The sequence below is a fragment of the Mustela lutreola genome, chromosome 9 (genome assembly GCF_030435805.1).
Source record: "Mustela lutreola isolate mMusLut2 chromosome 9, mMusLut2.pri, whole genome shotgun sequence".
In the NCBI taxonomy this organism is placed as follows: Eukaryota; Metazoa; Chordata; class Mammalia; order Carnivora; family Mustelidae; genus Mustela; species Mustela lutreola.
Window position 1 is genome coordinate 63,890,466 of NC_081298.1, and position 17,131 is coordinate 63,907,596.

At 43.6% G+C, this 17,131-nt stretch overlaps 1 protein-coding gene across 1 annotated transcript in view; it reads right to left on the reverse strand.

The window, feature by feature from the left end:
• Window positions 1-8,439, reverse strand: part of CNOT11 (CCR4-NOT transcription complex subunit 11) — a 23,558-nt gene extending 15,119 nt beyond the window's left edge. Inside the window, exons 1-2 of the mRNA XM_059134472.1 lie at window positions 7,844-8,439; window positions 4,863-5,027 (exon numbers count right to left, since the gene is read on the reverse strand). Of these exons, the coding sequence (XP_058990455.1) occupies window positions 4,863-5,027; window positions 7,844-8,363 (685 nt within the window). The 5' untranslated portion in view covers window positions 8,364-8,439. The remainder of the gene's footprint in view (window positions 1-4,862; window positions 5,028-7,843) is intronic.
• Window positions 8,440-17,131: the final 8,692 nt, after the last annotated feature.

Below are 17,131 nucleotides of genomic sequence, written 5' to 3' on the forward strand. Positions count from 1 at the left end.
AGCAAAAATAAACAACTGGTGCTACATCAAAATAAAAGCTTTTGTATGGCAAAGAAAATCATTAAATGAAAACCTACTGAATGAGAGAAGCTAGTTGCAAGTGATTTATATAAGGGGTTATTATCCAAAATAAATAAAGAACTCCTACAACACATACACACAAATTAGACTTAAAAATGGGCAGAGGACCAGAACAGACATTTCTCTAAAGATGATACATAGATGACCAACAGACACATGACAAGATTTTCAACATCACTAATCACCAGGGAAATGCAAATCAAAACCACAGTGAGATACCACCTCATGCCAGTCAGAAAAAAATACCAAGTCTTGGTAAGGATGTGAAGAGAAGGAAGCCCTTAAGCATTGTTGGCAGAGAATGCAAACTGGAAAATAGTATGGAGATTCCTCTAAACTAAAAACAGAAGTACCACAGGATCCAGTAATTCTACTTCTGGATATTTACCCAAAGAAAACAAAAATACTATTTCAAAAAGACAACAGCCAAGATATGGAAGCAACCTAAGTATAGATGGATAGATGAATAAAGATGTGGTGTGTGTAGGTGTATGCATATATGTATGATATATACATATATATGTTACGTATTATATATACATATATATGTATGTATCTCATATATATGCGCGCGCGCGCACACACACACACACACACACACAAAATGGAATATTGTGAAAAAATATAAAACAAAAGAATGAAATCTTGCCATCTGTGACAATATGGATGGACCTAGAAGGTATTGTCCTAAATGAAGTTCAACACAGAAAGACAAATACCATATGATTTCACATCTATGTGGAATCTAATAAGCACAACAAAAAACAAAAACAGACTCCTCAATAGAGAACACACTGGTGGTTGCCAGAGGGGACGGAAGGAGGAAGATGGTTAAAATAGGTGAAGTGGAGGGGTGCCTGGGTGGCTCAGTGGGTTAAAGCCTCTGCCTTCGGCTCAGGGCATGATCCCAGGGTCCTGGGATCGAGCCCTGCATTGGGCTCTCTACTCTGCTGGGAGCCTGCTTCCTCCTCTCTCTCTGCCTGCCTCTCTGCCTACTTGCGATCTCTGTCTGTCAAATAAATAAATAAAATATTTTAAAAAAATAGGTGAAGGGGATTAAGAGGTACAAACCTGTAGTTATAACTAAATCATGAGAATTAAAAGTACAGCATAGGTAATATAGTTAATAATACAATAACTGTGTATAGTGACAGATGGTAACTACACTTAATGTGATTGAGCACTAAATAAAAGCATAGAGCTGTCAAATCACTGTGTTGTAAACCTGAAACTAATGTTGTCGACTGTACTTCAGTTTTTAAAAAACAAAAACAAAAACAAAAACTCCTACAAATCAATTTTTTTTTAATTTATTTGACAGAGATCACAAGTAGGCAGAGAGGCAGGCAGAGAGAGAGAGGAGGAAGCAGGCTCCCCGCTGAGCAGAGAACCTGATGTGGGGCTCGATCCCAGGACCCTGGGATCGTGACCTGAGTGGAAGGCAGAGACTTTAACCCACTGAGCAACTCAGGTGCCCCCAAATCAATTTTTTAATAAAGAAAAAATGGGCTGACTTTTATTTTAAAAAAAAAAGTATTTTATTTAAAAAAAAAAAAGGGGGCACCTGGGTGGCTCAGTCGGTAAAGCATCTGCCTTTGCCTCAGGTCATGATCCCAGGGTCCTGGGATTGAGTACTGTATCAGGTTTCTTGCTCGGTGGGGAGTCTGCTTCTCCCTCTGCCTGTTCTGCCTAATGCTTCCCCTGCTTGTGTTCTCTCTCTGACAAATAAAATCTTTACTTAAAAAAAAAAAGCTTGAATGGCCAATAAACATCTGAAAAGATGTTCAACCTCACTGAGAAAGGGAAGCAGGGGAGAATCAGTCAAAACATAAGATACTATTACACACCCTACATGACAAAAATTAACAAGCCTGAAATTATCAGATGCAGAGAATGTCATATAACTTGCACACTGCTAATGGGAATGAAACATGGCACAGCAACTCTGAAAAGTAGTGTACTATTAGCTAGTCAAGTTTTACATAGGCTTATCTCTCTAGAAGAAACACATATGTACACCAGGAGAATGTACCAAAATGTTCACAGCAACACTATGTCCATCAATATTAAAATGGATGAAGAACTTGGTATTACATTGTATGAATGTCACAACAACGAAAAGCAAGCCCTACAATTCATCAACATGGATTCACCTTACAACTAACACCCAAAAGAACACAGTATGATTCCACATATACATCAAGTTTAAGAACATCCAAAGTTAAACTACAGGCACGTACCGAGGGCGGACTATAAAGTAAATTATGAATGATTATTACCACAAAAGTGAGCTTAGTGATGGAGGAGGTGGGAAGTAGCTAGTAAGAGAAACACACAGGGAGCCTCCGGTTCCTTAAACTTTTCCACTTCTTAACCTAGAGGATGGCTGCTCCAGGGTCACTCTGTAATTCCTTAAAACATGCAGGTTTTAGAACTGCATGTTTCAGATTTTATAATTCTGAAAACACAGCTGGACTCCTGATTCCTTAAAGAACTACCCATGTTCATAAAAAAACCATCAATCCAATGGAAAAATGGCCAGACATGAAAGATGCCTTAGAACTATAACATGTTCAGATGCATTCATTTAATACGAAAAATGCTAATTAAAATTATCCTGAGATGCTGTTTTCTGATTGCTAAAATACAAAAAATTAACATACTCTCTACCAAAATGTGGAAGAATGTTTAAATTGGCACAATGAGTGGTAAACTAGTAAGTGCAGGTTGTTTGTCAGGATTTTTTTTTTTTAAAGATTTTATTTATTTATTTATTTGAGAGAGAAAAATCACAAGTGGGCAGAGAGAGAGGGGAATCTGGCTCCCCACTGCACAGACAGCCCGATGCGGGGTTCAATCCTAGCACCCTGAGATCATGACCTGAGCCGCAGGCAGAGGTTTAACCCACTGAGCCACCCAGGCGCCCCCAGGAACTTTTAATAAAACCTCTGAAATGAATACTGACATTATTAACAGGGTAAAAGTGCCTTTTGTGATTACTTTTGTTTGACCTGCTTGTTTATTTAAAATTTTAAAAAATGCAACTGCATTCTCCATAAATAACTTCTGGTCCATGGATCCTACTACAAGATATGAACTGCAGGTCCCTGCAAAGGCGATCTGTGGTAGCCAGCTCCAGAGAACGGTCTATCACTTTTTTTCCCTGGTACCTGTGAAAATGAATGGATTAGGGCATCTTCGGTCTGGGGGAATAGCAAACAGCAGGCTTAGCCACTTTGCCAAGCTCTTCCTAGACAAACTCTAGCACATACTGCTTTCCGGGCTTGATATACTTTAAAACTTTCTCACAGACTAACTCAAGTCATTGTAAGTTGCAAGGGAGGTCAGACCTGATTCTCACAAAGCTAGAACCCTCAGAATATATATCCCTTCCAAGGGTAAGGTGACTGAAACTGCCTGTCACCTCTGTACCCAGCTTCATACAATCTGTAAAGAATTTATTTATTCCTTATTTCATACAATCTGTAAAGAAACTGTTTTATTTCCATGAATAGATTGTATCTAGCACTAGAGACTAATGATTATTTCTACAAATCTTCAATCTTAAAAGTCTTAAAAAGATTTCTCTTGGGACACCTGGGTGGAGTTGGTTAAGTGTCTGTCTACCTTTGATTCAGGAGATGATCCCAGGGTCCTGGGACTGAGTCCCACATCCCCCTCCTTGCTCAACTAGGAGCTGGCTTCCTCTGCCTGTTGCTCTCCTTCTCCCTGACAATTAATAAAGTCTTAAAAAAATTTTTTTTCTTGGTCTCAGATAATAACCATTGTTAGTTATATTGTTGATACCCAGGAGTTAAAAAGTGAGGTTCAAAGGTTCAGAATGCTCCAAGGAAAGAGTAGTTTATTGAACAATGTCACCTTATGTAAGAAACCAAATACCACAGATGCATTAAGTCTAAGAAGGATGGGGAACTGTCAAAGTTAGTATTGCAGCTCAATCACAAGGTCGAGGGTTCACAAATTTGCCTATATATTAGAATTTCCCTAATGAATCACTCTCAAGTGGTAAGACCCATTCATCCATATTTATACTCAAAGAATAGTCAAGTGAAAGGTGCCTCTTACCTTCCCTACTCAGAGAGGCTCTGTCTGGCCATCCAAGTCAAGAAAGTCCCTCTATTTTCTATCACAACACATTCTGCTTCAAGAGAACCCATTCATTCATTTATACGTGCCAAAGCAATCTTGAAATGTAGGACACAGGGGAGTTTTAACACATCCTGACTTCAAAAGGTACTACAAAGTTACTGTAATAAAACATGGGGAAGTGGAATACAGACAGACAAAGCAATGATCATAGAATAGAGAGCCCAGAAAGAAACCCTTCCATTTATGGTCAAATAATTTTCAACAAGGGTACCAAGAGAAATCATTTTGACTATTCAGGGTCCCTTGGGATTCTGTATGAATTTTATGATGGGTTTTTCTATGTCTGCAAAACACATTGTTGGGATTTTAATAGAAATTGCATTGAATTTGTAGATCACTTTGACATCAGGAAATTTTTTTTAAGCCTACTTAATTTTATCCAGCATTTTTCTTAAACTGGAAAAGCAATCAATTCAAATGAAAACTCAAAATGAATTTATATGCCATATTAGCAAGGATCCAGTACTGAAGTTAGCTTTTCATGGAAGTTACCAAGCTTTTAGCACATTTACAAAGATCTTCATTTTAACTAGAGAACCTCCCTTAAAAAGGGGGGGGGGGCAGGGCCTAATGTTACTACACAAGAATACCCAAGCCCACCAATTCCTTACCAGCCAAGGCTAGCTGAAGCCCACTAATATCCACAGACTGGCCCATGTTTCCAACATCCATCAGTGCAATCTGTCGAGGTGTCTTTTTGAAGAGTTCTCTTGGGGGTGCCAGCATCAGCTGGGAAAGAAAAAACTTTTCTGGTGGAGTTATAGGAGGCAAAAATCCTGTAAACAAAAACGTATAACAATTTCTCCAATGGTTATTTTTAAAAATTGATTTGACTCTGATAAAATTAACATATGCTACTTGCCATCTCCACTCACATATTTTAAAGACAAAATTATAATGAAATTTCAGGTAATCAAATATATACATTTATGAAAATGTAAACACGCCATTTGAAATTCTCTGATTTGTGGCAATATCAGTGAGATTTAAGTTTTTTTTTTAAATGTGAAAAACTTTGTTGCAAGGGCGCCTAGGTGGCTCAGTTGGTTGAGTGGCTGCCCTTGGCTCGGGTCATGATCCTGGAGTCCTAGGATCGAGCCCCTGGTCCAGCTCCCTGCTCAGTGAGGAGCCTGCTTCTCCTGCCTGCTGCTCCCCTTGCTTGGACGCTCTCTCCCACACTCTCTCAAATAAATAGATAAATAAAACCTTAAAAAACAAAACAAACCAAAAAATTTTGTTTCCAACATGCAAAGGCTGAAGCTTACACATGCAAGCAAAAACAAATAAAAAACCTAGTGCTCAGAAATGCTTCTCTTTCTCCTCCAACACTGTGAGCAACTGTACCAGCAGAAGAGACAAGGAAGCCTCAGCAGCACAAATACGCATCTCATACCTGCTTCAATGCACAGTGCAGCTACAAAATTCCCACAGTGCCGAATGCTGTTCTCTTCTGTCCCACATTCAGTTGCTCACCAAGCCTCATCCATCCCACAGCAGCATTGTCACTAGATTCTGTTCCCTCACCTCCATCCCCTCCCCTCCTCTCTGGCCAGGACTCTAGGCCAGCCTTCTTAATTTCCCCAGCTCCCAGTTTTGATTCCTACCCACCAATCCCTCACCTACAGTCCACATTCCACTACTACTTAGTTATACTATTTCTAGGTACAAATCTGCACGTTACTTAACTTGTTTACACAGAATTAAACCCCAAATTCTGCACCATTATAAAACCCTTTATAATCTAGTCCTGATCCACTTTCCTAATCTTATCTCTTGAACTCCATTCCAACCCACATATCCTACATTCCGGTTGCAGAGAATCTCCCAGCTTCTCGATATTCCTGATTTCAAAACATCCAATATACCCAGTTTTTTAAGAATACCTGACAGGGCCACACACTTCGCTCACACATCCCCTACCTCATTTCTAATCAATATCCAGCAAAAACATTACTCCCTCTGAGAATGTCTGCAGCCAAAGGTAGCTGTTCATCTGTGCCACTGAGCATTTCGTATGTGACATCTAGTACAAAGCTTACTACATCAGCTTATGGCTACATTTATGTCTCCCCAATCAGACCGCAAGCTTGAGTGCAGGGAAGCCATCTTATTTACATCTAGATACAGTCTCAATCCTACCTCTGCATCAGAATCACCTGAGAAACTTAATAATGGTTAGCAATTATTATAAATACTTTCATTCCTCATAATAACCCTGTAAGCTATTATTATCTGCATTTTATAAACAAAGAAACTGAGGCAAAGAGAGGTAAAATAACCTATCCATGGAGTCTTTCTCTGGCAAATTTCTGCTTACAATGCGTCTATGGTCTGAATCAAGGTTTAGACTCATGGCATTGGAGAATTACCATAAGTCATCTTCCCTTTGCCTATAGGCTCTCTGAGTAAATCCCACACTGTCCCCATTCTCTGCTAAGGGTCCCCTAGGATGGTGGATTGGGTTCTGACTTCCCATGACATGTTCCATTACTTTCTGGGCATTCTTAAACTTCCCGAAGGCCTAGTTCAGTACTAGTACCCTAAGGGCATCTTATCCAACATGAAGTTTGCCCCTCTTACATAAGAGCAGTGCAGGAAACCAACCAGAAGATACTTTAGATCCAAAAGGGGTGCCAAGCATGAACACCAACTAGCTTACAAAGAAGCCTCCTGTGCTATGAAAAACTTGGTATTATCTCAAAATCCACTGCCTTCACCTTTTAACTCTGTATAGTGGCTCCTACCTATACAGTGCTCTTTTTCCCACTGGTTTAGTACTATGAGGTCAAACTGTTCCCTGCCTCTACCTACTTCCCCCAGTACACTGGTCTTTGTCTTAGTTTTCCATGTACTCTATCACTAATCACCATCCCTTCTGTGCCTTTCTCCTTTCCTGGCTCAGTTGTTCTCCCAAAGTCAAGTCTCAAAGAATCTCTTTGAGTTTAAAAAAAAAAAAAAAAGGCAGCCTCGAATGAAATCCACTGATCTGACCTCACCAATACTGCACAAATATACATTTTATGTAACGTCCAGTAGTCATGCCTTTCCTGAGTTAGGCCATGAACTTGCGACTACCTTATAACCTCTCCCTATCACATCATTCAGAAACACGCATCAGACCAAGGAAGGTGGCTGCAAAGTCCTTAAACACCGTATAATGTCTATTTCCGTACAACAACTTCTTCGGGTTCTGAACTTTTATTTACTCTATTTACTTCTACTTACTCGACTGAGACTTAAAACCCGGGCAGAGTGTCATTAGTTACAACGTCACACACCTGAGATGGGCTCTACATTAACTGAAACTGAGTTGCTAAAGCTGTCAAGCTCCACTCAGCTGCGTGACTTTACGGCCCATACAGTGGAGAGGAATAATTTGCGGTGCCCTTTCTCCATACTTTGTAATTAAGCTACCCCTTCTCCATACTTTGCGGGGGTGGGGGGGATTAGATAATTTCAAAAAGAGACAATTTCACTTGGGGATGAACTCTCGCACAAGCTCAGGCGTTAAGTGCCCAGTCTATCCACAGCGCACACCTGTCTTCGGGAGGGAGGGGCTGCAAGGACCAGGGGCGGCGCGCCTAGGGCGTACCTGAGAGCGGCGGCCTGTCTGGCTCCTGGCCGCCGCGGGCCGGTGGCGCGGGGTTGAGCAGGTGCGCGAAGCTGGCGGCAAAGGGGTTGGCGGCGAGCGGCTCCGTGCGGTACATCTCCCAGAGCAGGTAGAGCGCGGTGAGGCGTTGCGCCGCGCTGGGCAGCAGGTCCGGCTGCTGCAGCAGCATGACGAGCACCGAGCCCAGGCGGAAGTGGTCGGCCTTGCTGAAGTAGTGGTGAAAGGCGGTGGACAGGCCCTCGAAGGTGCTGCCGCCGCCCGCCTCCTCAGAAATGATGCTCAGCAGGCTCGAGAGCTCCTTCGGGGTCAGGCTCATCCTGCCCGTGGGCCCCCCCGGGCCTCCACTGCCCAGCCCGGGGCCGCCTGCTCCGCTTCTGCCGCCGCCCCCGATGGAGCCCCCCGCACCGCTCCTGAACGCCGACCCCGCCGCTTCCCGGGCACCCCTTTGCTCCGCGGCGGTGAGTAGCCGGCCAGACGCCGAGCTCACCCCGCCACCGGGCATCAACCTCACCCGCCTGCCCTGCTTCCCGGCCGCAGTAGCCCTGGCGCCTGCTCGTCCGTCCCCACGGCCGTAAAGCGCGCTGTTACACGACAGCGTCGCAAACAGAACACGTCGGGGAAGCCAGACCGCCGCAGAGCGAAGAGGCAGCTCAGAGCGTACGCGAGGCGGCTGGAACGAGACCAGGGAAATCTCTAGAGGCTGGGTGGGCAGAGTGAAGCGGCCGGAAGTGGGGTGGGAGCCTGCGAGGTTCTGGCCTCGCGGGGCGGAGGTCCCGCCGCGAGACCTGCCGGCACTGGGGGTGGGGTCTGCACCTCGGCGACCCCAGGCGGACCTCCTAGGTGTTCCCCAGGCACCGCCTGGCACCGGACGACGGTCCGAGTCAATGTGGGCCACGGTATTGTCTGGAAGAATGTCTTAAATTCTAAATAGTTTTTTCAATATCTATACGTGACTGTTGGTGATTTTTAAACTGTTTAAATGCGAGTCACCGAACAAGAACATTTCTCATAACCTAATTTCCAGTTTTACAGTCCTTTTGCACAAATGGGATCATATTGCACTTGAGGGTTTTGTATATGGTTATTTTAACAGGATTTTGAGAAAAGGTTTCCAATAAACACTCATTTACAAAATTGTTGTGCAGCTTTTTACTTTCTCTGCCCTAAGACACTGATTCTGGGCCTTGACTGTGGTTGGAAGCCCCCCAAGAACCTTTAGCAATAGTAAAGCCAGCCCTCAAAGATGGCGGCTTCGGTATTAAAAAATACCTAACACCTCCCCAGGTGACTCTAATGGGAACACTGGGCTGAATCCCGAGTGGGTTTCCCCAGACTTGTCCAGTTCTTCCCTAAGCTTCTAAAGGAACTTGGGGAATTTCTCCAGCGATTTCCACAAGGCAAGTTGGGGAAATCCATCTGCGCTGAACATTGCTGGCAGCTCAAGAATCATTTAGTTAGGAGCCACCTTCATTCTAAAGTAAAACTGAAAGGAGAGAACTGGCTGGATCACCAGTATGAAAATTATGAAGTCTTCAACTTACTGCTAGATTACCCATTAGTAAGGTCTTGCCAAAACTACTTTTTTTTTTTTTTTTTTAAACTGGAGCCCAACAATGGCCTTGAACTCAGGAACCTGAATCAAGACTAGCTGACATCAACAGTTGGAGGCCCAACTGACTGAGCCACTCAGGTAGCCCCAAAACAACATTTCTTTTCTTTCTTTTTTTTTTTTTTTTTTAAGATTTATTTATTTATTTGACAGACAGAAATCACAAGGAGGCAGAGAGGCAGGCAGAGAGAGAGGAGGAAGCAGGCTCCCCGCTGAGCAGAGAGCCCGACACGGGGCTCGATCCCAGGACCCTGGGCTTTAACCCACTGAGCCACCCAGGCACCCCCAAAACAACATTTCTAACAGCCAGTACAATTTGGTAATGCCTGGACTGTTGGGCCCAGTCCAACCTTTTAACACTATATAGTGGCCCCTACAATTAGCTTGAAAATATTCTCATTTTGGGGCGCCTGGGTGGCTCAGTTGTTAAGAGTCTGCCTTTGGCTTGGGTAGTGATACCAGGGTCTTGGAATAGAACCCCATATTGGGCTCCCTGCTGCGGAAAGCCTGCTTCTCCCTCTCCCACTCCCACTGCTTGTGTTCCTTCTCCTATTGTCTCTGTCAAATAAATAAATAAAATCCCTTAAAAAAATTCTTGTTTTTTTCCTATGGTAAATAAACACTGTGTTTGAGTCATTTTACATTGTGGGTTCTATTTGTAATAGCAATATATATATATATAATGTATTAAGTGTGTTTTACTGTTTTTTGAAGATATTTCAAAATATTTGAACATATGACCCACCGCCACCAAAAGAACTAAATACTTTTCTTTTTGTAGGACCATTTTCAAAATTGAGATGATATCCAGAGTTTCCTACTTGTTCCCTGAAAACAACTCTCAGGTCCTGCATTAGTTTCCTGATAGCAGCCATGAACTTGGTAGTTTAACACAACAGAAATTTGTTTTCTCACAGTCCTGGAGGCCAAAAGTCCAAAATGAAGGTGTTGGTGGGCAGGGCTATCTACGTTCCCTCTGAAGGCTCTAGGGAAGAATTCTCCCTTGTCCACTAGGTTCTGGTGGTTGCCAGAGTCTCTGGCATCCTTTGGCACCACTTCTGTCTCTGCCTCTGTAGTCACATGGCCTTCTTTCCTGTGTGTCTGGGTGTCACATGGACTTCTTATGTGGACACCAGGGAGAAAGGGACAGGCGGGGCTAGATAGGGAGAGATAGGTGAGGGGGCTACTGGATCAGGCTCACAGAAATCCCCAAAATGTGGAGGTGTAAGGAAATCAGAGATAAGGGAACATTCTAGAGCACCCTTGCTCTTGCTGTCCGAGGGAGGAGTTTTATTTATCACGGTCTCCTGTGGTCAACTGAAAATAATCAGACCCTAAAAGGAAGTAAGCCATTAAAGATGTTATCACTAGGGTGCCTGGATGGCTCAGTTGGTTGGGCGACTGCCTTCGGCTCAGGTCATGATCCCGGAGTCCCGGGATCGAGTCCTGCATCGGGCTCCCAGCTCCATGCGGAGTCTGCTTGTCCCTCTGACCTTCTCCCCTCTCATGCTCTCTCTCTCTCTCTCTCTCTCTCAAATAAATAAATAAAAATCTTTAAAAAAAAAAATAAAGATGTTATCACTAGTCCTTAATCAATGGTGCTGCCAGTAGAAAAGTCAGAAAGATTTAAGTTCTCTGGTTAGCTTTCTAAATAAAAGACCAACCGTAAAAGCCCTTAGTGGCGGCTCTGTCGGGACCCCTCTCCTGAAAGCTTATTTTTTTCCCTGGACTCTTGCTTAATAAAAACTCCTATCGCTTTACTCACTCTCCTTTGTCCTTGACATTCATTCTTCAACTCTGGGAGACAAGAACCTAGCTCTACCACCTCACCAGTCAGTGGACGGAGGGTCCCCCCTAATCCCGTAGAATCTCACCTTCATTGTTATCAGAAACCCACCTTCGTACTTTGGGGCCAACAATAACTCGAAGGCAGAGTCTGCGCTAAAGACTATTGCGCTTTTTTTTTTTTTAAGATTTTGTTTATTTATTTGACAGAAATCGCAAGTAGGCAGAGAGAGGCAGGTAGGGAGAGAGAAGGGGAAGCAGGCTCTCCCTGCTGAGCAGAGAGCCAATGTGGGGCTTGACACAGGACCCTGAGATCATGACCTGAGCTGAAAGCAGAGGCTTAACCCACTGAGCCACCCAGGCGCCCCTATTGGTTTTGCAGGGCAATAAGTCTGCAGCGGGCTATGGCCTTCTCAAAACTTCAAGCCCCCTGACCCCCTTTCCTTCCCCTTCTTTGAAATTATTTTTTTCCTATGGTAAATAAACACTGTGTTTGAGTCATTTTACATTGTGGGTTCTATTTGTAATAGCAATATATATATAATGTATTAAGTGTGTTTTACTGTTTTTTGAAGATAGGAGTTTCAGTAGGAGCCCTGTCTGTGCTGCCAGCCTCCCCAGTGTTAGTCATTTTCAGGCTGCCACCAGGTTCCTGAAACAAAAGGCTAAGAAGGGGGAAGGGGAGGTTTGTGGAAGAGATGCAAAAGATTACTTTAAATCAACCTTTCCCGAATAAACACCAGTGTAGCCACTTTTATTTTTGTGCAACTTGATGCTATTAAGCAGTTTCTTTCTTTTTTAAAGATTTTATTTATTTGACAGAGGGAGATTACAAGTAGGCAGAGAGAGAGGTGAAAGTAGGCTCCTTGCTGAGCAGAGATCCCGATGCGGGGCTCCATCCCCGGACCCTGAGATCATGACCTGAGCTGAAGGCAGAGGCTTAACCCACTGAGCCACCCAGGCACCCCATGCAGTTTCAATGACATCTACAAAGACTCCATTTCCAAATAAGAACACGATCTACGGTTCCAAGTGGACATGAATTTTGGGGAGACACTATTCAACCCAGCAGAGGCCAAGGGGAGAAAAACATTTTCCTTGGTAAAAGGTTCTTCCAACTAGATTAATAATTAGATTTATAGGAGACAGATTAAAAGGAGGAAAAAACCCCAAATTTTTATTACATGGGCAGAGCAGTCCAATAATAAAATTGAAACCTCAAGAAATGGCCAAGGCAGGAAGTTTTCATACTTTATAGACAAAGAGAAATAAATCTGTGAGGAACTGACAGGACAAAGAAAACAACTTTGGAAGCTTCCATGAGTAAGGAATTCTATGCAGAATTTGGGCTGGGGTAGGAAATTAGTAAGAGGTAACAGGGGTGTTTGTACAGGTTTTTCTGCTCTAAATTTCCCATCTCTGATGATGAGGGTTTTTCTTTACCTCTGAGTACAGGGAGGTTACTGCTCGCAAGGAAGATTTCAGGGGGGCAGAGGAGGGTCTGAGTGTCCTTCTTACCCAGGCTGCCTCTTAAGAAGTTTTATTTTATGGGGCACGTGGGTGGCTCAGTTGGCTAAGTTGGTTAACCCCTGCCTTTGGCTCAGGTCAGGATCTGAGTCCTGGGATCAAGCCCTGTGTCAGTTTCCCTGCCCAACTGGAAGCCTGCTTTTCCCTCAGCCTGTCACTCCCCCTGCTTGTGTTCTCTGGCTTGCTCTCTCTCTCAAATCAAAAAATAAAATCTTTTTAAAAAAGAAATTTTATTTTAAATAATCAATATGCCAAAATGGCACACCTTGAGTAGCTTATCCTCAGCCTCCTGAGGGCCCTAAGCTCTCCTGAGCTTATGCCTTGGTATCCATCCTTCACATTCATCTCACCTCTGTATCCTTAGACTTGAAATCAGCATTTGGGGATTAATGAATACTGTTTTGAGCTCCCAGTATGTGTCAGTGTTGTAGGCACTGTCGAAAGGCAGTGAACAACAGATCAAGCCCTGCTCTCATAATGTCAGGAGAGCTTGGTGACCTCTTGGTCAGCCCCACAGCAACTTTTCTAATAGTTAATTAACTATTAATTAATTAACTAATTCTCCCCTCCCCCACATTGGATAATCACTTTATCCTTTATGATAACTGACATTACCATATAGTCAAAACATCCTGCTGAAATGGATTTAAATTCTTTCTAGATCTTGTTTCCCTTTCTTCAGATAGAGTGTGCAGACACAGTTTAATGCTCCTCTGAGACAGTAATGACAAGGGCCAATTAGGCATAAAGAACTATTTGCTCTGTACAAAGTGTCCTCTAGTTGTTATACTTTTTTTGAATTCTTGGGGTATGTCTTTAGTTTTTCTTTCTTTCTTTCTTTTTTTTTTTTTTAGGATTTTATTATTTATTTGACAGACAGAGATCACAAGTAGGCAGAGAGGCAGGCAGAGAGAGGGGGAAGCAGGCTCCCTGCTGAGCAGAGAGCCCAATGTGGGGCTCCATCCCAGGAACCTGAGATCACAACCTGAGCGGAAAGCAGAAAATTTAGCCCACTGAACCACCCAGGGACCCCTGTCTTTTGTAGTTTTTCTACTTCTCTCATCCCTGTTCAGTTGTCGTTATTCTTCCCCGAGAATGAGACTTGCAGCTGGGGTTCACAGGAGTGGTGCGGAGAGAGGGTATGTAGTTGCTAGAAATTGGATCCTGTGACCCTGGTTCAGAAACTTCTCAGAACACTTGCTGCTCCCTTGCTGAGCTTTGGGTAGCCAAGGTCGAAGGACATTTGGCTTTCATATCTGAGCTAAACTCTTGTCTGATGTTTGCTTTTGTTTTCATCCTTTTGTAGACATTCTTGTGCTTTGGGGGCACTTGTGTAGTTCACTGGGTTAAGCGTCTGCCTTCAGCTCAGGTCGGATCTCAGGGTCCTGGGATGGAGCCTCAAGGCAGGCTCCCTGCTCAGCAGGGAGTCTGCTTCTCCTTTTCCCTCTGCCTCTGCCTCTGCTTTTCTCTCTCTCAAAAAATAAAATTAAAAAAAAAATTTTTTTAAAGAAATCCTCATGCTTTTTTCTCATTGTTCTCTTTTCTGAGCATTTATTTCCCTTTCAAAGGTAGCTGGAAATGTCCATGAATTGGCTCAGGCTTCTGTAACAAAGTACCCCCAACGAGGCTTAAACAACAGAAATTTAAACAGAAATTTATTTCTCGCAGTTCAGGAGGCTAGAAGTCTGAGATCAAGGTAATCAATAGGGTTGATTTCCTCTCAGACCTCTCTCCTTGGCTCATAGATGGCCATCTTCTCTTGGCATCTTCCAATGGTTTTCTATCTAATGTCCTCTTCTTACAAGGACACGAGTCATAGTGGATTACGGCCCACATAAACTCATAAACTCACTTCTTTAAAGACCCTCTACAGGGTGCCTGGGTGGCTCAGTGGGTTAAGCCACTGCCTTCAGCTCAGGTCATGATCTCAGAGTCCTGGGATCGAGTCCCGCATCGGGCTCTCTGCTGAGCAGAGAGCCTGCTTCCCTCTCTCTCTCTCTGCCTGCCTCTCCATCTACTTGTGATTTCTCTCTGTCAAATAAATAAATAAATAAAATCTTTAAAAAAGAAAAAAAGACCCTCTACAAATACAGTTACATCCTAACTGGGAGGTTAGAATTTAGCGTGTGAATTTGGGAGAGGTGGACCCCAACTCAACCCATAACAGAGAGTGAACTTAATTTTGGCAGGAGGCAAGGAAATGTTTCCTTGTCTCTCAAGTGGCTGCCGGAATCCCAGGAAACTCGGAGCAAAAGGGAGACAATCAAATAGCTCAGACCACGGTTACACGCAGGGAGCAGAGGAACTGGAACCACCTCAGTCCTGAGTGTGGGTCCAAGCAATGCTGAGCGTGTATCCAGTTGCTGCCTTCTGTAGCTACACATGTTAACATCAGGGGAGATGAGGTCAAAGGGTCTGTATATGCTAGTGGACCCATCCCTTCCCAGCTCATAACCTTTGCTCATGCATGTTGCAGTAGCTTCCGTGAGCTGAACCACAAATCGTAATTCCTCAGTTCTTTCCCCTCTCTAGATCCAACTGGATCTCTTGGGCTTCTAGGAAGCCTAACTCTGGATGTCCAACTCTGGTGAGAACCACTGCCTCTTTAAGCAGAGATGACCAGGAGACCTTGGTCCTGTCTATTCCCCTGCTGGGACCAGGATTTGAGTTCACCAGGCTCTCTCAGGTCTGGCTCTAGATTATAGTTGCCTGTAGAGTTGGTCACTTTTCCCCTAGGTAGCTCGAGGTTCTGGCGGGTGAGAGCCCATTGCATTTCCTTGGACTAGAGCCATCAGTATGTCCTATGTTGAGGCTGGGACTGCTTGTGACACTGAACATATGACGGTAGGACACATAGCATCTTTGGCCAAAATTTTTGAGTTATTAATCCTAGAAGGAATGTCAGTGTTTCAGAGATCTTTGCACGATGTGAATGAAGCAACTTTAGGATTTGATTCTTACTCATAGGTTAGCTGATTAATGTCACTAATGATACAGCAAGGGTCGATTTCACTGAAGCTGCTCGTCAGTCATGAAGATAGAGCTCCCAGCTAGTCACTGCCATTGGTGGGCTCAATGTGCCAGTGGTGTGCACACCCCTGTCAGTCACTTGTCCTCTCAGACCTGAGATTTTGTGATTTTTTTCACTTTTCCTTCTTTACTTCCAGGGATCAGCCTCTTTGAGGTATCCAGCATAATTCAGAGAAGGCACGGTTCAGAGAGTAGACAGGCCCCCTGGCCACTGCCATACCAGTCATGTCAGCCACAGTAGGCGGCAACCACAAGACCAAGATAACTCTAGGATATGCATGCCAAACCAAGTACATCTTGGACATAACAGGCCCATTAACTTCTCCTGTGGAGTTGGCTTTTGCAGAAAGCAAGTTACACCTTTGTTATTCAGCCTATAACTTGGGGAGACCTCTTTTCTTTGTCTCTAAATGGCCAGTGGGGTCGTAAACATAGTGCACCTTTTGGAAAAGTCATTTGGTAATGTGCAGTAAGAGTCTGAAAGACATTAATAGCCTACGTCTAAATAACTCCACCTCTGAAAGCCCATCTTAAAGAAATCAGAATCAGGAGACCCTTTCTTGGACAAGATATCCAGTAGCAGTTATTTTCATCACTAATCCCTAAATGTCTAATGATAAGGGAATAGCTAGGAAATCTAGAGCATCTCTACCAGCTGGATGCTATGTGGTCGTTATCCAATTTTGTTTACTGACCAGTTAAAAGTATATGGTAAATCTTGGGGTGCCTGGGTGGCTCAGTGGGTTAAAGCCTCTGCTTTCTGCTCAGGTCATGATCCCAGGGTCCTGGGATCGAGCCCCGCATTGGGCTCTCTGCTCAGCAGGGAGCCTGCTTCCACCTTTCTCTCTCTGCCTGCCTCTCTGCCTACTTGTGATCTCTGCCTGTCAAATAAATAAATAAAATCTTTAAAAATAAATAAATAAATAAATAAAATAAAGTATATGGTAAATCTATACAGCAATGAAAAACGAAGGCATTTATTGATACACATAACAACTTGGATGGATCTCAAGGGAATTACACTAGGTGGAGAAAACCAATCTTAAAAAGTTACATGCTTATGATTCCATTACATAACTGCCTTGAAATAATAAAATTCTAGGGCTAAAAAATAGATGAATGGTTTCCAGAGATTGGGGTGGTGGGAGGGGCAGAAGGGCAGAGCGTGATGTGACTCTAACAGAACAGATCTGTATGGTGATTGTGCAGGTAGCTACACGACACAGGTGTCCATGTGAGATAAAACTACATAGAACCACACGCATATGTTGCAACTGCTTGCTTCCTAACTGATTGTATTTCATTGTCACGCAAGATGT